The sequence below is a fragment of the Chamaea fasciata genome, unplaced genomic scaffold (assembly GCF_029207755.1).
Source record: "Chamaea fasciata isolate MVZ Bird 193981 ecotype frontalis unplaced genomic scaffold, bChaFas1.0.hap1 SCAF_3, whole genome shotgun sequence".
NCBI lineage: Eukaryota > Metazoa > Chordata > Aves > Passeriformes > Sylviidae > Chamaea > Chamaea fasciata.
In genome coordinates this window covers 54,726,286-54,748,525 of record NW_027094088.1, presented here as the reverse complement: position 1 = coordinate 54,748,525, position 22,240 = coordinate 54,726,286, and the positions used below count along the sequence as shown (strand labels likewise).

The following is a 22,240-nucleotide window of genomic DNA, read 5'->3' as shown; positions in this document are numbered from 1 at the left end:
AAAAGCTGGCAGCCTATGGCTTGGACAGGGGCACTCTTTGCTGAGTTAAGAACTGGCTGGATGGCCAGGCCCAGAGAGTGGTGGTGAATGGTGCTGCATCCAGCTGTCACCAGTGGTGTCCCTCAGGGGTCTGTGCTGGGGCCAGTTCTGTTCAATATTTTTATTGACAACATGGATGAGGGCATTGAGTCTTTGATTAGTAAATTTGCAGATGACACTATGCTGGGAGTGTGTGTCGATCTGTTTTAAGGTAGGAGGGCTCTGCAGAGAGATCTGGAATGGTTGGATGGATGGGCAGAGTCCAGTAGGATGAACTTTAATAAGTCTGGGTGCTGAGTCCTGCAATTTTGGCCACAATAAGGCCCTGCAATGTTATAGGCTGGAGACAGTGTAGCTGGACAGTGCTCAGGCAGAAAGGGACCTGGGGGTTCTGGTGACAGCAGCTGGACATAAGCCAACAGTGTGCCCTGGTGGCCAAGAAGGCCAAGGGCATCCTGGCCTGTATCAGGGATAGTGTGGCCAGCAGGAGCAGGGAGGTCATTCTTCCCCTGCACTGGGCACTGGTCAGGCCACACCTCGAGTGCTGTGTCCAGTTCTGCCCCCTCAGTTTAGGGAGGACGTTGAGATGCTTGAGTGTGTGCAGAGGAGGCAACGAGACTGGCAAGGGGCTTGGAACACCAGTCCTGTGAGGAATGACTGAGGGAGCTGGGGGTGTTTAGCCTGGAGAAAAGGAGACTCAGAGGTGACCTTATCACTCTCTTCTACTGTCTGAAAGGTGGCTGTAGCCAGGTCGAGGTTTGGTCTCTTTCTCCAGGCAGCAACTGACAGAATAAGAGGACACAGTCTAAAGCTGCACCAAAGGAAGTACCGGTTGGATATTAGGAAAAAGTTTTTTACAGGAAGAGCAATAAAGTATTGGAATGGTCTGTTCAGTGGATTCACTATCCCTCGAAGTGTTTAAACAAGACCGGATGTGGCACTTGTGCCATGGACTCGTTGAGGTGTTAGGGCTGGGTTGGACTCGATGGTCTTGAAGGTCTCTTCCAACCTAGTGATTTTGTGAAAACAGAGAAGAAACTGATTGGAGGCTCTTGGGTCTTTTTGCCTCTTTTCTCCCTTTCCCCCATAGTGGTGAAGAGCATTCATATACCTACATTTTAGAAATGTATTGCTTTTTATTGTGTGAGCAGCATGTAAATAATTCAGAATACTTTGCAACAGCAATTAGCATTAGCATTAGTGAGGAGTAGTAGCAGTTGTTTTAAAAATGGATGTCTAGCTGTGAACTGGTTATAATTTCACAGTTTTAATGGGAATCCTTTCAAGCTGAGAAGGCAGACACTTATGCTTGGACAAACCAATTTTTTTCACTTTGTGTTTTGACAGCTCTAGGAGGTTTTGGTTAAAAGTGGTTTTGACAGGAAAGGATAGAACAAAAGAATCTCATGTTTGCAAGGAGAACAAATCCTTGTCTCTTGGAAACTCAAGTATGATGAAAGAATATCTACTTTTTACCTTCAATGATAAATCATTATAAGCAACTTGGGGCACATGACTTATATTTAGGATTGTCTAATCCTTTCCACTGTGTGATCCTGTTCACTCTTAGAGTTTGTTTTATAAAATATAAACAATTCTGCAACTGTGTTTTCTGAGCTAGCAGTTTGCCACAAATTGAGCAAATATTAGGAGGTTAAAAATACTTTAAATATCTGTATGGGTTCATTATGTTGCATTTCTCAGGCTATATAGGAGAGGAGAGGGGTTTTGACTTTGTTTCTGTTTCACTTACTGTTCCATGGAAGAACTCCAATTCTTCCTGTCCCTGGGAAGGAAATAAAAATTCAGTTATAGATGATCATTCCTATTATCAGAACTCCAATTTTGAACTAATATGCTTCTAAACGTGTTGGAAACAAAAATAGATCAATATTCACAATAATCATCCTTAAATCTGGTTTGGCATTTTGTGTCTGCTCTGTTTCTGTCTGAAAGTAGCAAATATCAGCCAGTGCCTTCTCTTATAACACTTAGAGCTGAAGGAGAAAAGAACAGCATTTTGTTCAAAATCATATATTGTGGGTAAGTGGAGATTTTCACAGCAAGTAAATAGCCCTGGGAAGGAGTTGCTTCTAATTACAACCCATCAGTCATAGCTGTGAATTTAGTTAGTGTAAAGTTTCACTGGGCAGCAAATTTCTGATGAATACTTCTCATGCTGGCTTGCTTCTTCTGGGAGATGTATGTACCAGTCAAATGAACCGAGTTAATACTGCATCCAGGGAGAGCATTGTTGCAAAATTACACTGCCTGTGTGCTGTGGTTGTTTTGCTGGTTAGATATTAGTGAAGTTAAGACTCTCTACTTGAAATTGAGAACACCGCTGGTTTTTTGCTTAAACATTTGCAATACTTCTGATATATTACTTTCCTGAGTTAATACAGTGAATGAAGGAAGCCTAGACTTTTTTACAGTCTGTTTTAAGTGTCAAAATTGCTAAATGCTCATGCTCACTGGGCTTGATTTTGTTGTTGTTTGTTTGTTTAATGGAAAATGAAAATACCTGATCCAGCAGGCATATGATGATGAATATACTACGTTAAGGTCTTGATACACTTCCATAAAGGTATTCAAGTATATCAATGTCTTTGCCCTGGAGAACTTAATAAAAGCTACAATATTTGCATGTTGTAAGTATTTATTTTGTAACTTCACTTGAAATGCCTCCTGTATGTAGTGGTGGTAAGGCTAGGTGAATATATAGGGACCATTGCCAAGAAAAACCTGTTCTCCATAAGCATTTTGAAACTTGTATTATGCCACTGAGCTTTTTTTTTTTTTTTCTTAAATGGAAATGTCTTTTCTTGCTTAATACGTAATGTCCACTGAAAATCAAAAATGGTATTTTTCTTATGGAAAAATAATGTATTCTGGTTACAACTTCAGATTATATTTCTGATTTTTTTTTCTTGCAGTTGTACTCGCTAAATGATTATAAGCCACCCATTTCTAAAGCTAAAATGACACAGATCACCAAGGCAGCAATCAAGGCTATAAAGGTATGAAATAAGTTAACTTCTTTTGACCACTTTTACATTTCTCATATATGTCAGAATAATTTCATGTAATAGTCTAAAGAATATGCTTCAGAATTTTCCACCTCCCCTGTGTGTACAATTTCCAAGTTATGATCATATGTGATATCTGGGAATGCAGCAGAAGGCTAAAAGTGTTTTGTGACTTTCATTTGCTGGTTGTCATATGTGAGAAAGAATTACACCAATTTGACTTTATCTGAATTCTATCAGATCTGAAAGACAGGGGAAAAAAAATTTCCTTTTAAAACTCAGTTTAAGAAGGAAACACTGACATGCTTGTTACTACAGTTCACCCTTCCTTCTCCCCTCTCTCCCTTCCTCCCTCCCCAGAATTTATGCATGCCTTTGGATCAATACAACTGTTCATTTTTCTAAATTCCTAGCATAGCTTTTCATGGATATTGTTCATAGACTTCAGTTTTCCTGTTGCTTGGATACAAATTGTTTTTAAGTTCTAGTTTTCGTGCACTCATTAAAGATTATTCCTGCCACAAAGTAAAACTGATTGCTAAACAATGGCACAGCAGAAAAGGTTCCTGAAAAATGGTGAAGGAAAGAAGTATGCCACTAGTGTTAAGCATTAAAACAAATGGAAGCTCAGTGAAAGTTGGAGAGGTAGAAAAGAGGACAGACCAAACTTATGCTCTTTCTATTTACATTCCTTTGCTGACAATGCAGATATGTTTTGAGGTAATGAAATCCGTATTTGTGTTTTGCGTAATTGGGAAAGAGTAATTTGATGACTGAAGAGGGAAATTCAGTGGCTTTCTTAAGTATGTCTCTGTAAGTTAAAGTTAAGTTGCAGTATAATGGAAATGCTTAAAACTTGTATTGAACTCAAACAAGTAGTAAATCATAACAGATGGTTCTATTAATTAAGCAGTTAAATGATACCAAAATGTTTTATTGTGAAATCAACTTGGAAATCCTACTTCCACTCTTGTCCGATGACAACATTTAATTGTGTAAAGTGGTTATCTCAATTATTAACATGATTTAGAGCCATTATGATTATATGTGAGATTTAAAAAAAACAACTCCACAAAAGACAGGCCAGCTTCAAAGAAAAAGTATGCAGTAGGTGCTATTATTTATGAAATGCAGAGAAGTTCCATGTTAAGTAACATTAGGTGAGCATCTTCAGTCGTGTACAGTGAAATAACTGTTTTGGTGGAGCAATTGTTATTCTCCTAGGTCTCAATAAATATGCATGCTATTCAAAAAATCCAGTGTAAAGAACCTTCAAGAAAAAGAAGAAACATTGATATTAGCTCTTTTATATGCTGTTAAGTGTTTTAAGGAAGATTGTATGTTCAGATGTAGGTATTGGATTGCTGTTTAATAATCTAAAGTTTCTGCTTCTGGTTTTGCTATCAATATTTGAACAAGTATATGCATCTTCAGATTTTCTCTATTGAAATACTATTATATTTTTCAGTTCTACAAGCATGTTGTACAGAGTGTTGAGAAATTCATTCAAAAGGTAAGTCAGTAAAGTGGGAGTTTAAGTACACATATGAATTAATATTTCTAGCACATATTACTTTATTTCCATTTTTAGTCATGTTCCGTTTCTGCTAATAATCAGCAGCAGATCATAACCCATGATGCAGAATGACAGATACTTTGTTCTCATTTTGTTCAAATATAATTTGATTGGAATCACTGTGGATACTGTGACTACTGGATACTTTAAGACTACTTCTCTGTGTATTTAAATGTTCAAAGAGACTGTCAGTGAATAGCTAACAGCAAAACAATTGACAGTTGTTTGGCTAGTGACAGGTGCTTTTGCTTTTCTGCCAGGTTTTCCCATTGATTTTAAAGCTGAAGGGAAGATGACCTTCAGCCTCATCTTTTTTGTAGCAGGAGATGTAGTGTTTCAGTTGGTGCTCCTTGCAAGTAAATTAAAACAAAAAATATTTATATGGCTAGACTAGAATTACTTTTTGGGAAGATGGTAGTATTAATTTAAAGAATCTCTCTAGCAAAGAAATTTATAGCACTTCCTTTTCTTGCAACAGTTAATTATTTTTGGGTAAAACAGCATTTTGCTTCCAGTTGGAAATGTGTGGTTTCAATTTTGTGAGTCTTCCCTGCTTATCTGTGTTGTAACTGATTGGTTGGTTGGTCATTTTGGTACTGAATTTCTTCTCTCTTTATAAATAGCAGTAAATTATAATCAAATTGCAATTTAGTTTTGACAAACAAGCTAGAGAAGTTAGGCTGTTAATGTTGCAATGCTGGAAACAATTTTCCTTCGGTTACTCTTTTTACAAAGCAGTCTGGATTGCTCTGTATTAGTAACCTGTCTTACTCATTAACTTTTATTCCTTGTTGCCCACTGTACTCTGCAGTGCCTTTTGCCAGTGGCTGGACAGTGTAAACACATTTCAGCTTCAGCCTGGTGTTTTTATCTGTCTTGGAACTATTTATGAATGAAACATTTAGGTACTAGTACATCAGTCCTGTGTGAAAAAAGTGCCATGTATGTGTTTCAAAGCCACAGTAAAGACTAGTAGTGTGTTTTACCAACACTGCTTTTTTTTTTTCAAGTAGTTATCTTTTGGGTCCTTGTCTCTGACTTCTTCCATCTCTGAGAAATGGGACTGATTGTTCATGGCCCTTCCACAAGCTACTTTGAGTTACCCTTATATGTTTGCCTTCAGTGTCCAGTACTGCTCGATGGGGTAGTTCTGCACTGTTCATTGCTGGTTAGAGAAGGCAGATGGATGTTCTTCTTGATAACCTTTTAATGATCACCCTGGATTAGATGATTCCCTTTGGTGGTCTTGCTGTGGGGTTTTTAATTATTTCATGAACAATTTAGTGAAATGTACCACTTAATAATAACTTTAAATAGTAACGTCTTGCTTTAGTAGAATGAGAGATAAGTAGATGAAAGCTATGTATTTGATATTAAAGGGCTTAAATTGTATGTTTGCAGAATAATTGGATGTTTTTCTGCAAGCAGTCACTTCAAGTTAAAGCTCAGGATGACTGGATCTTCCATTAAAATCTGCTGTAGACCTGGCCAGAGTGATGTCAGTGCCATCTCAGTTAGTTTGCTCTTCATCCTTTACAGCTCCAGTATTTTATTTCATAATTTTGTGAGGTTACTGAAACTTCAGATAAAATAATTGCCCATTACTTACATTCTTCATTTTATGATGCTTAACTCACTGGTCTATTGTTATTTTTGTTGATTGTTTTATTCTTCGGCAAAAGATCACTTCAGGGGTCAAATGATCACATTTTGTATATGTGAGATTATTCCATTGGAGAGCCAGACTTAATTTCTTTGAGTAATCAAATTACCTTATTGATTACTCACTCAGAAAGTAAGCAAAGATTTGTGTGTAAAGGCTGTCCCGTCTGAGATTAGGGATATGCAGGCTCACTGCCCCAGTTTTAATTTTTACTTAATTTTTTGCATGTATTTTATTACCTTTTCCATATAATCTATATTATTATTACATTATTATCATATTTTGCTTTATGTGCCATGTTTTAAATTATTTCACCTAATATATGTCCTGAGTTTTCTTTTTAAAAATCTGTGACCTTTATTAATTTGAATATTGTGAAAAGTTGTATACCTGTTCTGTATGCAGAATACTCTTGTTTAATAATTTGAATAAAATTTCAGAAGGTACAATACATTGAAGTGGTTTTCTGAAAACAGTGTATTATATCCAGTTTAGGCTTAATGGTGTACACATATTCCTAAAAGGATGCCACACACACATTCTAAAAATGAAGAATGTCATACTTAAATGCACTGAAGGAAGGCTTTCTAAAGGTTGCAGGTGTTATCAAATCAACACTTTTCTAAAGAGAACATTTGTATCTAGGGCATAGTAAAATTAATATTCTGAAGTGTTTGTTTGGCACGTCATTAAAGATTTTTAACTGTGTTGCATAATATGTCTACAGGACCAGAGAGGAAAAGGGTGTCCTTTCCCATGTTTTCCATAACACCTTGTGTGTTACACACCAAATATTTATTAAGTGAATCCATAACATAGTGTATTCCGATGATGACTTTATTATATTTTTGGACCACATTTTTTTTCTGTCTTAGATCTGGTTGCAGTAATGTGGTGTAATTACTCTGCAATTAAAAGACAAAAATCTTAGCATTGGTTATTAAGAAAGCAAAATTACATAAGTAATTAGTATTTAGTTAGCATACATGCCTTATAAATATCATAGTGTTTGTAAATTATGCAAGTTTTCCAGAGTTGTAAAATAAATATCACTGTTATATTCTCAACCAAACAGATGTCCCCATAAATATTTTTTTCTTCTACAGGGGAGGATATACCATACCCTAAATACAACAATGTAAAATAAAGTAAACAAATTTTAACTGTAATGTTTTCTTTGATCATAAAGAAGGAAAAAATTATCCTGAATTACATTTACAGCTACTCCAAATTTACTGTCAAGAATTTGATCATGCTTTATGCAGTACTTTTAAAATAGAGTGTACATTTTAAATGGATATGTGGATTGTGTGTTAAATTTTTTTAATAGATTTTTAAAGGTTAATTCTTTAGCGGTGAGAAATTGATTTTACACCTTTTACATATCTTCAGAATGCATATGGATGTGATAATTTAAACATTAGAGGTTAGATGCTTTTTGGGAAAGTTTCATTTTCCAGGACAATTCATTAAATAGAGAACATTTCAGTATACTTGAGTGCACTTAAAAATTGAGAGAATTGTTTACATTTACTCTGCTTTTAATGGTTTTGTTTGTTTTTCACATATGCTACTTTTGAATTGCCATTCTTTATAGTGCAAGCCAGAGTACAAGGTGCCTGGTCTGTATGTCATTGACTCCATTGTGAGACAGTCCCGGCATCAGTTTGGACAAGAAAAGGATGTGTTTGCACCAAGATTCAGCAATAACATCATCAGCACTTTCCAGAACTTGTACCGTTGTCCTGGTGATGACAAGGTAAACCACTTGCTGATCTTTCTAGTTATAACAATCTTTAGCATATCATCTATAAAGAATAAAGATTTTAATCTCACTTTCTACTTGCTGGAGGGGGTCTACTTATAAACTTGCCCTGTATATGTATTTCTTAATGTTGCTTGTCTTAGGGTAGGGATTGGAAGGATACATCAAATGAGATTAATTAGAATTTTGAAAAGTTCATCTTTCCTTTGATTCTATGATCATCCAGCAGCTAAATAAGGTTTAAGTTGAATAATTTGACCCACTAGTTCAGCTGTTCCCTTGGATCACAGCAGTTGAGATAGCCACCAAATTCTGATTCTAAAAGATTGGCTAGAAATAGCTGAATGCAGGCAGTTTAACTTGCTTCGTATTTGTCTCTAATTGTAAAATAGGTAGTGTTTCTTCTTATTGAATAACTGCAAAAAAGTGGGGAATGCCAAGGGCTTCATCTTCACAGAAATTTGTGTAATAGCATCATTAGGTAAAGTAGTAGGTGAGGCTGGATGCTTCAGGTAGAGTTATATTTAGAATAGTTACATGCATTCCTACAGCTGTATTTTTCAACCAGAGATATGACAACTCAAGGCATCCATGGAAGGTGATTAAGGCACATTCAGCCATTGTGTTGTCTTAGGATTTCTGCCTTTTCAGAAGGGTTAGGACCTCTACAGGAAAATGTGTCGGGACGTGCAAATTTTACTTGGTTGGATAAACTTGGCTAAGGATGTATATCTTCTCTTCTTCAGCTGAGTTCTGAGGTGTTGCTGAACAGGTTATTTAAGTTAAATGACATTTTTCCAGTGTAGTGTTAGGTTTTCTGTGTGATTAACTTGTGCTGCTTCAATTCCAGAGTGTTTTACTATGTTTCTATATAAATAGGCATGCTTTTTTTAACTTATATTTCTATTCATTCAGTTGTATTCCTTTAGCAGTATTAGTGTGTTTTGTAAACTCATTTAGCTTGCTACTTTGGGAAATACACTAATACAGAAATAGCCTGATGTATTGAAGAAAGAGAGGTTGGAACAAGGATGGATGCAAGTACTCAGTTTGTGTCTGGTTTTAAAAAATACGTAATAAATTTATTGTAGGCTATGAAATAGCACTGTTTGTTCTGTGATGTTTCAATGCATGGCAATTAATGTATTGCATTAGAGGTGTTTGATGTGAAGAGAGGTAGTAAAACCTAGTCTACTTAGTATCCAGAAAAGTCCTGTCAGGTTCATTTCTGGGATATTTTTCACCTCAGAGTAAAATTGTACTTTTCAATCCTAAGTCTTGCTGCTGTGTTGCGTATGGATTCAATATTATCTGAAGGCCTTTGTGCTGTGAAAGTAGTTATCCTATACATTGCCTAGGAAAAAGCTGAGCTGTCAGAAACCAAGGTATGTACCTGGTTTGTAGCATTTTGATGTTTAATCTGGTTGAAAGGCATAATGGAGAAACACAGCAGTTATCTTCATATGCACAAATGTAGAATTTGTTTTTAAATCAAGCAGAAATGCAATATCATTTCATTTAAAGTAACAACAAAAACACCTCGCTGATTCCTTTGCCCAGAGAAAGTGCAAGGTGTGGGTAGATACTGAGCCACAGAACCAGTTTCATATTCCTGTTCTGGAGAGATGAGGGAAGTTAGAGCCTCTGGTGGACTTGACAAGGACTGCTTATAATATAGACTTCAAAGAAGAAGGGCTCAGAAACCAAAATGCTGTGTGGAAGCCTTCAGTGATTTCTTTTAAGGGAACTCTAAATTGCGTCTTCCATGCAGTGAAAATTCAGCACTTCTCTCTATTATAGTTAGGTATTCTCTTGTAGTTCTGGGTGAACAGACTTCTTTTTCTTTGTTTTGAACACTGGCTAGGTGCTCTGTGTTCTTGGTTTACAGAACTCAAGTAATTAAACCATCTTTGTGACAGCAAATGCCAGATCCTATTAAGAATTTCCTACTCTTTGTAGTGCAACTGATTTTTTTCCCCAAAATAAAGCAAAATCTTCCTTTTTGATGGAAGTGAAGCTTATTGAAAAAAAGTCTAGAAGCAGATCAAAATAATCATCTGTTTGTGATGTAATAGAATGCTTCTATTGTAATAGAAAAAATGTAATAGAAATGTAAGCTGAACAATGAGTTACAGCTAATGGAATTGTATGAAGTCTTAATTTTGGGTTTTTCTTCATTCTCCATGTTCCACCTTTTTTAATACAACTATGTATTTTCAATAGGCAGTTAATTGTGTTGCAGTTTAAACTTTTAAATTCCTCACTTCATCAAGACAGCTTGCAAAATATGAAGCTGCTTTTCTAATAAAAATATTTATCAATCTTAGCAGTATATGCCCATTTTTCAGTGCACATAAATGGGTTTGGTTCATGGGCAGAACAGAATTGCATTTATATATGCTAACTATAAAAAATTAGGAAACTAATAATTCATTTTTTTAATTATTAGTAATGCTTTAAAATGCTTCCTTAAAATGTTTTTCCTTCCATGTCATCGTCCAGGACTAAAGGCACATTTTTGGTTGAGAGAACATTGTCACCTGTGTGCAGTAGCTCTTTGCTGTTGCCTAGGATCAGTCTCAGGTTCATAGTTTAGACAACTTTGGTGTGACCCAGTATGACTGTCCTTACTGTTTGCAAACCTAAAGGCCCTTCAGTCTAGACAAATTAAAGCTGCTAGCTAAGAATTCCATAATCAATAACAACAAGAAAAATAAGGATGACTCAGATCTTCTGTTTTTTCTTCATTTTAGAGTAAAATTGTTAGAGTGCTAAATTTATGGCAGAAGAATAATGTGTTCAAGAGTGAAATTATTCAGCCTCTCTTGGATATGGCAGCTGGGATTCCTCCTCCCGTGGTGACCCCTGTCTTGCCCAGCACTACAGCTGCTATGAGCAACAATACGCCAGGTAAACAAAACCAGATGGAAGTCATACTTTGAATCAAAACACTTCTGTCAGCTTTGGTATGTTGCCTGTTAACATGCTGAAATATCTCACTTGAATGCTAGAAAGGAGTATATTACAGGCACCATCAAGATCAGGGAAACAGGAAAACAGTATTAGCAATGTGGGCTTGATTGTTTTGTGCTCTGAGGATCTGCCTTATGTAGGTAGATGGCAGGAAAATGGATTTTTACCTTTTCTCTTCATCAGAATTTTTTCTTTCGGGGTTGGGATATTTGGGAAATTGGCCAGATAGGAATGGCTTTTGGCGCCTGCTTTTGTAGCCCCCCTTTTGCTGATCCCATGCTTAAAAGCAATGAGATGGACAAATTCACCTTGGTTTTCACTGGCAAAGCAAATATGTGAGATTTTCAGATCTTGAAGTGCCTTTTCTGCATCTTCCAACTCAGTGTTTTTTATTTCTACATAGTATGACTATATATTGGATTGTTGGAATCATAAGTCTTTAATTCTAATTCAGATTGACTTTTAAAACTGTAATCTAGTCATATTTAGCATTCATTGGTGTATCTCTACTTCTGAGCCATAAATGCAAAAGTATTTGCAGGTATGGAGGATTCTTGGCATGAAACTAATTATCAGAGTGCTGATTTAGTCTCAGTGTTTCTCTTGAGAAAAAATAAAGCAAGCAATCCTCATGAATCCAGCTGGTGCAGGTTGAAATTTTTAGTAGAATCTTTAAAACTCCTCCTAGAGATAGAGTGCAAGTCCAATGAGATTCAGACTAGCAGACAAGTAGATTGCTAACAATTATCTTTTGGTATATGTAGTTTCCACTGAATATTTTGGAATACTGTGTGAAACCTATTTATTTTGCCTTCATCAGTGTTTTTGTTAGTAGTCCCAATAGGTCAATAGTGAAAAGAACTGTGAACTATACTAACACAAAGTAATTCTGCTACTTGAGGAATGTTGGTGTGAGTCTGTGTTATTTCTGTGTGCTCTGTGTGTGTGTCAGAAAAATAGTTTCAATTTATGTGTTTTCTCAGTGTTTAATAACAGCAGGTTTTTTTTCTTCTCTAACATTATTTTTAGTTTCTGTGTTAAAATATTTTGGCATATTGATTTTTCTCTTTTTTAGGTACACCTGTGACTCCAGTTACCCCAGCCAATGTGGCACAGAGTTTACCTGATCCTTGGGTATCTCAGATAGCTAACACGGACACCCTTGCTGCTGTTGCACAGATTTTACAGAGTCCTCAAGGCCAACAGGTAACTATTTCAGACGGTTGCACTGTAGACTGTCTGATACTTTGTGTCTTTAAGGTACAGGTAAGGAATGGTTTCATTAGTATCTCCTTTATTTATGTCCAGTATCCATGTTCACTTTTCCATGAGGTTGTTCATCACAAGTAAGTTCCAGGTCAATTAAAACTCCTTGTTACCTATTGTAGCCAGCCCTTTTTAAAGCCAGCACCTTTAAAGCCTTAAAAGTGTCTCAGAAGGTGATTTCAGATAAGATGGTGTGTAATATATACTTGTCTATATAGATGATAAGTACAGATCTATTGCAGATGACTAAATCAAGAGCAACAATAAGATGTCGTGGATATAGATATAAAATAGAATGCACATTAAAGCATGTGTCTCAGTTGGATGCCTGAAGAAGAGCTAAACATTGTACAGAAATGCAGAATGGGAGCAAACTTGTTCAGGAAGTGTACTGTGTATTGATTCCATTTTTTCTCTTTCAATCAGCTAAACATAGATTTTATTTTGCAGCATTCAAAAATAAGATTTTGGAAGTTACTATGTTCTTCAATTTTTAAATGCTCAACTCTAAAAGTGTCTTGATGTCCAACATCACAAGAACTGCTTGTCCTCATAATCTGCAAATACATAAGTTAAGCACACACAGCTGGCTTTCTGTAAAAATGTAAATAAATCATTTTTCAGTCTGTGCTGGAGCTATGGCACCTACATAACTTTGGCATTATGATTTTTATTTGGACTGAGGTTGTTTTACCTGCTGGCATACTAAACAAAAATCTCACACATCTGAATGAGAAGCAGTGGCCAGTGAAAGTTCTGGTGCTGGCAATAACAACTTTACTTAGTGAGACTGTTTTTACAGTATTTAGCTAACTAAAGTTGTCTGTAATTGTTTATAAGTCAACTGAAGGGATATTTTTATATGATTATTCTGGAAGAAACAAAATCACTGAAAAGCAAAGCAAAATGAGTTTGTGGGATACTTTGTGAAGTATGAATGAAAAAATAGTGGACAAGCTCTTAAACAGGGAAAGGATATGAAATGAGAATGGTAAATATGTGGAAAGTCAGTGAGGTAATTTTAAAGATTGTTGCTTAGAGAATATAGAAAAAGAAAATGAAGCAAAAGAAAAAAATGAAGATGAGAAGGGAATTAGGATTTTAAAGAAAGCAGATCACAAAGAAATAACATTTGGATATTTAGCTCAAAATAGTCTTAAGCAGAAGAGAAGAGACAGACTGGGTACACAATAAATATGTACATGCAGATTGGTAGAGGAACTATGATATTTGTTTACATGCTGTCCTTCTCTTTTCTTGTTCTCCAAACCATTCCATCTGCCACAGCCTCTCCCTGGCTCCCCAGCTCCAAAGACCTTGATTTAATCCTACAGTTGTGTTTTATGGGTGAGAATGCATGCAGGTAAATTGAGAGTCTAGACATAATAGAGGGCTAACTAAGAAAGATGTGATCAACAAGAATGTGAAAACAGCCAGAATGGTGCCCACCCAGGATTTTTTGCACTCTAGGGTCTCCATCTCTGCCTCTTCAGTTTGATTCCTTCCTACTGAGAGCAATGCACAGGCTGGACCAGCAGTATCAGACAAAAGAGGGCAAGGGGGGAACTCTTCAGCTTTGCCTATTGCAGTAATAATTAGGGAAAGATCTTGCTGAGGTAGAACAACAATTGAAGCCTTTTCAGAGGCTCTGCTGTATAAGAAATCTGTATAACTGTTTTTGAAAGAATGGGAAGAATTGTTTCACATTATTAGAAAGTAACTCTAAAAAATCTTGAAAAAGGGTCACACATTCTTGATGCATTGTAGAAAAGATATTCAACCTAATCAGTTTATGAAGTTTCTAGTGAAGGGAGGGATTGAACCCTTTAAGAGTTCAGTGGGGAAACCTATATGTGTTGAAGGTAAGGGTAATCAGGGACTTATGTCAGCAAGTTTGAACTACCTGAATTTGCTCAACCTTTTTTCCATAAATATCTAAAGATAAGACTCTAGGGATTTATCTGGAGGAATGTCAAAGAGCTGCTTCCTCTAATTCCACAGTGGTTTAGGAGACCTTCTTTCCATAGAGTTAATATTTCTGAAGGCAAATCTGCACAATTTTGTGGAAGCATCTCTATTCAACAGATAAACTGATCTCCACATGAAAAAGCTTTTTATTTCCTCATTAGGATAGCTTCTCTAGAAGATTATATACAGATAGGAATTTGAAGTAAGGAAATCAAGATAGACCAAGTGATTGCTTTGTACATTTGCTTTTTATGTTTCTTTAACACAGCAAGAGTATTGTGTTCTGTCAACCCACATCTGAGTTTGACCATGAGATTTCACTTGTGGCTTGTGCAGAGACACTGGTGCAAGCTCTCTCTGTGAACAGGTTGCATTGGCATGAAGTGGAGCTTGCCACAGTGCAGTTCTTTTCTCTGTACAGGTGTTGTTACAGGACACAGATTATCCTAATATAGGTGGGCCCTTAGGAAGCTGGAGTAGGCTAACAGATTTTTTTCAGGTCAAAAGGAATCAAACTGGAGAAACAGAAGAGGGGGAACCCTAGAAAGCAGGAAATCCTGAGTGGTGACTGGCATCATCATGCAACCTGTCAGAGCAAGTTAGGAAGAAGAAGCATCTGCCTATCTTATCAGCCCCAGAAAACAAATTAGCCAGTAAGTGGGAACAAAATTTGCTGTAAATGAAAACAAATTAAGACAAAATAATAGCCATAGCTTAGATGAGACTTCATTCCTGGGAGTTTTTTTTACTGAGTGGAAGGGGAAAAGTCTATTTTGTACTTTGGGTTTTTTTTTTGCTTTAAAAAAACCCCTTTGTTCAGTATATTTGTTATCTTTTCTCTTTTAGCTTCAGCAGTTGATACAGACACTGCAGATACAGCAGCAGAAACCTCAGCCTTCACTACTTCAAGCCCTGGATGCCGGTCTTGTCGTCCAGTTACAGGCCCTCACAGCACAACTCACAGCTGCAGCTGCTGCTGCTAACACACTTAATCCACTGGAACAGAGTGTCTCTTTTAATAAGGTAGAAGTAGAATAATAGAAATTGGGAAAAGTATATTTTTTTTAAATATATGTGAGAAGTTCTTTTGAATTTTATTGTTTGACTTTGGACATTTTAAAAATACATTAAATACTATGAAGTGCTACAGCTTGAAAATACAAAAAATTGTCTAGACAGTACTGTAAACAAAAATATTAGTTTTATATGAGTTTAGGGCTAAATAGCATATTGTAGTATAGCTAGAGTTGGAAGGGACTCACAAAAGTTACTGAATATGGTCATGGATTTGATTTATGATTTAGCAAAGTTAATCCATTGTTACGTATTTTTCCCCAGCCTTTGTAATACAGCAATGAGAATTGTTTCTTACGAGGTAATAAATGGAAAATATGCAGGAATTAATATATACTGTTTTCTCAGAAGAGTAAAGAGTTGTATTTGTAATTTTCTTGCATTAAGTATGTGCCAAGAAAACTTTAATCCTAGCCACAAAATTATGTAAGTGAATAAATAGACCTGTAGGGAAACTTCTGTGGCAAAAAAAACCCCAAACCAACCAACCAACCAACCAAAAAACCAAACACAAACTACCCCTTCACAGAAAGAAAGGAAAAAAAAAAAAAAGAAAAAGAAAAAAACAACAAAAAAAAACCAAGCCAAGAACCCCCAAACCAAACTACAAACAAAACCAGAATGCAGGAATTTTAGAGTACTAAGATAATTGCATGCCAGGTAGCAACAACCAATTGCAGTCATATTGGTATAATACCTATAATAAAGAAAAGGAAGAACTCCTGCTCAAAGAATTATAACCAACTAACTGAAGAAATAAATAAACATTGTTCTGTTATCTTTGGAAGAAACAGTTTGTGTGTACATAATCGCTGTAGGATTGTCCTGGAGTGAATAAATAGTAAGAATAAGGAAGTTGCAGAAACTAAAAACCCCTTTTTATTTTTCACTCAGATAATCTCTTTTTATTGAAAGTAATGCAGCTGTAAAAATAAGAAAAGAATGGTCTGTGCTCCTGCTATACCACAACTGTAACCATCAAGTTGAGAAGGGTGTAATCCCAGGGAATGAATGCATCAGTTAATAGGGACTGCTGTAATATTTACATACAGAAAATATTTTATAGTATGGCATTATTCTGCAGACTTTAATTCCAGCTTTTCCATGGATTGGTATATTCATAGATGTGGCTGTCTTGAATTTTGGACAGCTTAAATGAAATAAATCGAAGGAATTCACATTCTGGTGAGATGTTTGTATACAGACATAAAAGAAAGGGCAGCTTTTATGTTAAAAAACATTTATTAGTATTGTGATCCAAAGGAAACTGTGAAGCATAGTTTTCATTCCATGACATCATGTTTGTGAATTGGATAACAAATACAAATAGTGCAGGAAAATAATTTTGATGAATGCATAAATATCCATATATTTTTTAAAAATCCTATTTTGGCAGTTCTTCCAATCCTTTGTTTTCAACCTCTTCAGTCTGTAGTATCTTGTGTTACTTAATTGTGCAAATTAATCTGCATTATGTGAAAAAAATTTTTGGCAACATCAAATGGTTGTGTTTTCTGATCTTGCTACAGAACCAAATACTTGTGTTACAATAAAAAAATTGATCAACATTTCCTATGCATTTACCCTACACCTTTTAATTTCCAAAGAGAATATCCTGATTCTTATGGAAAAAAAAAATGTTTCCTTTCTAATAAACAGCTTTTTTCATGTCTTTAATCCTTTCTGTTGCTTTTTCTGAACTTATTTTCTTCTTAGGTAATTAAATTAAAGTAACATATGTAGCGTAAAGGGAAGGTTCTGTGCTTTTTATTCGCGCGCGCGTGTGTGTGTGTAACATTAGACTTGGTATCCTAGTATTTAATTTGGTTTAATTTCTATTACTCTATTTTAGAGAGTATTCTACGAACTATGTAAAAGTCAAGCTCTTTCAGTTCAGATTTTTCATTTCAATATGTCCGATGTTACTTAAACCAAATGTAAACAAAAATCATGCTGCACGTTTACCTGTCTTGGCTGGGAGTTCTCTTGTTTTCTCTGGCCTTGGTTTATCTAAATGTTTGTTTTGTTTGTCATGAACTGGTTACTAGTTTCTATTTATTTTTTTTTCTCAGCCCTATAAATAGTACATATTCTATTATTTTCCTTCCTGCTTTGTCATGATGGAAGATACATGATGGCTATTAGTATTTTAAGTTTGAGGTTGTTTTTCTAAAATACACAATTATTTTCAGAGCAGCAGCATTTTGTAAGTGCCTCACTGGAAAATATTCTAACAGTACAAACAAAAAAGGCAGTCACCTTGCTGTAAATGGATTAGATATATATGGTGAAAGTTGTTCTGGATTTTGACATCCCATCTCACATAAGCTTGATGGTCTGTGTTTCTACTGTGTTTTCTCAGAGACATACTCAGTCCTGCTTTCATAAATATTATATTGGGAAAAGTGGTTCTAAGTATTCTTGATTGATCAGTGATTGATCCATCTTCTAGTTAGCTTATGCTTTGTTCTTCTTACTGGACTCCAGTAATTAAGAGTAAATAGATTATCCTGAGAAAGAAGATGGGTTACTGAATCATCTTGGCTTCAAAGTTGCTGAAGATGTTTTTGCCTTAGTATTTCAAAATGACTGCTGTATATTCTCATCCTCTTGGTTTTTTCTCCTGAGATTAAGGTTTGGAAAGAAGTTATGATGGTTGGTGGTATAGCATTAGCTCTGCTTTTCAGAAAACTTCCAAGGTGTGTAAAGATACATGGGCATGGCTTTAATAGCATGTCTCTATCATTAAATAGTGAAAAAAAGGCAATCTCACTGACAAATAACATCTGTTTTATTTCTTTTGCTTGTTCCTTAGTTTTTCTCTTGAAGAAAGCAAAGTGCTAGTAAAATACTTCTGTGCTTTTTAAAGTTAACAGACAAACTTTTTTACTTAAGCAGAACTCCAGTGTAGACATCTTCACTGATAACACAGGAAGTTTATCCAAGTTTGTGTCCTTGTCAGATACCTTTCTTTTTATCCATTAGAAGGATTATTCCTCTTACATGATAACTGCTTGCTTTGATTTTTTTTTGCAGACTATGTGAGAAGTTGTTTTCAAGGAGCAGTATATTTGAAGGAGTTCAGGTTGTCTAAATGACACGTGTGTGTGAAAATACAGTAATTCTTTGTGATGTAATCAAGCTGTAGGTCTTCTCTTGATATGAGCAGAGCAGTTTGATGATTACCAAAGGATTGAATAGTTGGCCTCTTCGTAGTAATTTCTTCTAATTAAAGGTACCATTACACAAAATTAATCTTTCTTTAAGCTTTACTCCAAAGTAGCTCTTAGTTACTGTGGAAAGAACATGTACTTGTTGCAGCAGAGCTCAGGAAAGCTGGGCCAAGATTTGGTGCACTCAAATTGGTTTGGTAGCAATAGCAGTATGACATTTAATTTTCTATTCAGGTTATTTGCCAAACTTTTTAAAATTGTTTTTCTAAGTTGAGAAATAAGAGCATTTTCCTATTGTAAAGGAAATATACATAAAGGGACATATAAGGAGTCTCCAGTAATGCTTATTTTGTTTTCTTCTAGAAGCTGATGGACAGGTTTGACTTTGGGGAAGAGTCTGAACAAAATGAAGAGCCTAAAAAGGAAACTTCCTCTTCTCAATTGTAAGACCAAGCTATGTTTCTTATGGAAAATTCTAAAATTTGCCTGATGCTAGTTGAAAATTAGGATTAAGTAAGGCAAATACTTATTTCAGAGCGTAAGTACACTAAAACAGTAGAAAAAGACCGTTTTCTAAATTAACATACACGTTTTACTGTAAGTCTGTGTGCCACAATATTTTTTGACTTTAGGGTAAAGCTAGCATGTTCTTTGCTTTTTATAGTTATATTTATACAGTTGATGAGATTGTGATGATATTAGAAGGTGGAACCAGCTCCATTGTCATCATTATTTTACATTTTAGTTAAACAGAAACCCAGTTGTGAAGACCTATTTGCTAACTGTTTAAACGAAGAAAAAAGTGTAGGCTTTTTTTTTTTTTAATTTAGGTTATTTCATTTTAGGCCATTAGTACCAGAATCTGTGAACAACTCACTTTTTCACCAACTAGCTGAACAGCTACAGCAACAAAATTTAGAACATCTCAGACAACAGCTTCTGGAGCAGCAGCAGCCTCAAAAGGTAAGAACTCCATCTTGTGGCTGTTGTAGTAATTTATATTCTCTGATTTAAAAAAGCATATATTCCAGGATAAAAACACTGTGTTGTTGCTGACAGTTTTCTTATCATTAAAGTCTTTGTCACTAGCTGACCATGTAACAGAAGCTTGCACAATAAGTGGATTAAGTGGGAAAAAGTGCTTAAAGCAGGAAAAAACCCACAACTAAATGTGTGGAGAGTACATTTTGCTTCTCCTAGGAAAGACTATTCGTTGGGTAAGTTAGACATGACTGTACTTCGGCTGTTCAGTTCTTTCTATGGGAAAGAAAATGCTTTCCCATGCTTGCAGAAGGAATAAGGTGAGCAATGAAGTGATTACACTCCTGTCTCTGAAGGGAGGACAGAATAGGGACTGTGGGTAACTTTAATCTCCCCAGGTTTTATGTCTTGACTAATTATTGATGAAATAATTCTGTTGAAGAATCTGAGCTAAAGAATAGAGTCACATATTTCCTGAGAAATTATTCACTAAGAACTGGTGCTTGAGGTAACCCAAGGTTCCTTCTTTACTGTTTGAATTGTGTCCTGTCTTTGCTGAAATAACTTGGCTTATTTCTACTGAGATTAGTCCTCAGGACTTAACTGTTCTTTTCCCCTCCTGATCCCATAAAAAAAATAAAAACAAAAAAACAACAACAACAACAAAACAAGCAAAAGTATTTTGTCTTGATCCTGGCCAGGTATAAAGTGGACTTACTGTGGAGTATTTGGATCTGGTTTCACAGGAAAATGGAAATCTCAGATTGCAAGAAAAACAAGGGATCACACATTTAACAAACATCTGTTGGAGATTTTAGTTCAAGCTGTGCAATGGTGAAGTCATAGAATCATTGAATAGTCGGGGTTGGAAGAGACCTTAGGATCATCAAGTCCAGCTGTCAACCAGCAGTGCCACTGTAACGCCTGAACCACTAAACTGCATCACCAGCCCAGATCCAGATACCTCTTAAACTCCACCAGGGATGGTGACCCCATCACCTCCCTGAACAATCTATTCCACTGCCTGAGCCTTCAATCTGGAGCTCAGCTTTCAATCAAGAATGCCATTTAAGCTTTGAATTTGTGACTTTAATAATTTAATTTTTGCTAGATACTGTTTCTTTATTGCTTAATTATACAGTTTTATTTTCATTTCTCATTTAAGTGTAGTAAATGAAAAAGGATATACAACATAGCTACAGACTAAATAGTTTTGGGTCTTGGTGGATATCTAGCTATTTCTGTCTTTAAACACTAAAAAGGAATAAAGCATTGAGGAATGATCTGTTTGGGGAGCTTCTGATGTTTCATATTAAAAAGGAACTGTTTTATTTGAAAATAAAAATATTGAATGCCTAGCCTATTGTAAAATAAGCAAAATCAAAGTTTACAGTAAATTTATGGGTAGAACATTTACTTGATTCTCCCCTTACTATTTAATTTTCTATTACAAGACCTGATGAATTTTCCCCTGAGATTCAGTCTTGTCTAGTCGCTATGGAGAGAAAGTCTTATTTTCACTTTGATAACAGCTAAAAGATGCAAACTGCTGCTGGAACTACTTTGTAGTGACTGAAGTATGTTATGGGTAATGTTTTCTTTAATTCCATGTGTAAGTTACAAAGATCAAAGAGAGTAGGAAAGATACAGCACAAAACAAAATTATTAGGCATCTGATGAGGAGCAGAGGGAAAGGAGGAGAGGACAGAAGATAAAAACAGAAAGAGCAACAAGAATTGTAGGCATTGATATCAAGAAACAGATGGTTGAAGAATAATTAAATATAAGGAAAATGAGACAAAACATTGTCAGAAGGCAAATCAATTAACTGAATTGTAGTAGAATTTTTTTTACAAACTTATTTTAAGATGTTTAAAAAATATAAAGATAAAATTGTTACTACTAGTCATTCTGCTAACTGCCTGTCATTCTCTGGGCAGATAGAACATGTAGGACTTCTTAAATTAAAAGTTAAAATATAGTGAGGATCACTGAAATCTTTACCTGCGGTTATGGATTATAGATTTTAAATGGCTTTTCAAAATTGATCTCATGTAAATTCTGAGTATTTTAATTTCATTTATTCTAGTCCTTGAATTTATCTTGTATTTTAGAGTTATTTTTTCCAAATCTGTACTTTCAGGCAATACCCAGGTTGTTATAGCTTTTTCTCTAGCAAATCATCTACACCTTGAGTATTCCACATTCATTAATTTTGCTGTTTTTTGAGAACTGTTTATTTTGTTAGATCTCTTGAAATTACCATTTTGACAAAAATTACATAGCTTCCTCCCTTATCTTTCAGTAATTGCTCGTCTGAAATCATGCACTGTAAAAAAGTTCAGACTAATGTAGAATTTTTAATTAGTTCAGTTGGTATTGCAAGTACTTTTATTATATTAGTATCAAAATAACATTTATTAATGTGTATGCATGGGGGACAAGTGAGTGTCTTTCAGGGTCACTGTACATATGGCTTGTTTGTCCTGTGAATTTCTGTTCTGAAGCAGTCAAATTAAGCAGTGATTTGTGCACTTTGTGTGTTCTGTAGTTTTTTGATTTAGCAAATAGATACTAATCTTTTGTAATCAGGAATATTAATTATTTCGGGGTTTTGTTTTTAAGGATGATGCTATAAAAAAAGAATGGAATGGATTGACATCCAGTTCAACTTTCATATTATTGGGAAGTGGGAATTTTATTTTCATACAGTATTACATTTGTAATTGCAAG

At 35.3% G+C, this 22,240-nt stretch overlaps 1 protein-coding gene across 1 annotated transcript in view; it reads left to right on the top strand.

Moving 5' to 3' along the window:
- The window catches only part of SCAF8 (SR-related CTD associated factor 8), a 52,421-nt gene that overhangs the window by 17,527 nt on the left and 12,654 nt on the right, over positions 1 to 22,240 (top strand). Inside the window, exons 2-9 of the mRNA XM_066179055.1 lie at positions 2,976 to 3,059; positions 4,537 to 4,581; positions 7,905 to 8,066; positions 10,826 to 10,982; positions 12,121 to 12,251; positions 15,126 to 15,302; positions 18,890 to 18,969; positions 19,372 to 19,489. Of these exons, the coding sequence (XP_066035152.1) occupies positions 2,976 to 3,059; positions 4,537 to 4,581; positions 7,905 to 8,066; positions 10,826 to 10,982; positions 12,121 to 12,251; positions 15,126 to 15,302; positions 18,890 to 18,969; positions 19,372 to 19,489 (954 nt within the window). The remainder of the gene's footprint in view (positions 1 to 2,975; positions 3,060 to 4,536; positions 4,582 to 7,904; positions 8,067 to 10,825; positions 10,983 to 12,120; positions 12,252 to 15,125; positions 15,303 to 18,889; positions 18,970 to 19,371; positions 19,490 to 22,240) is intronic.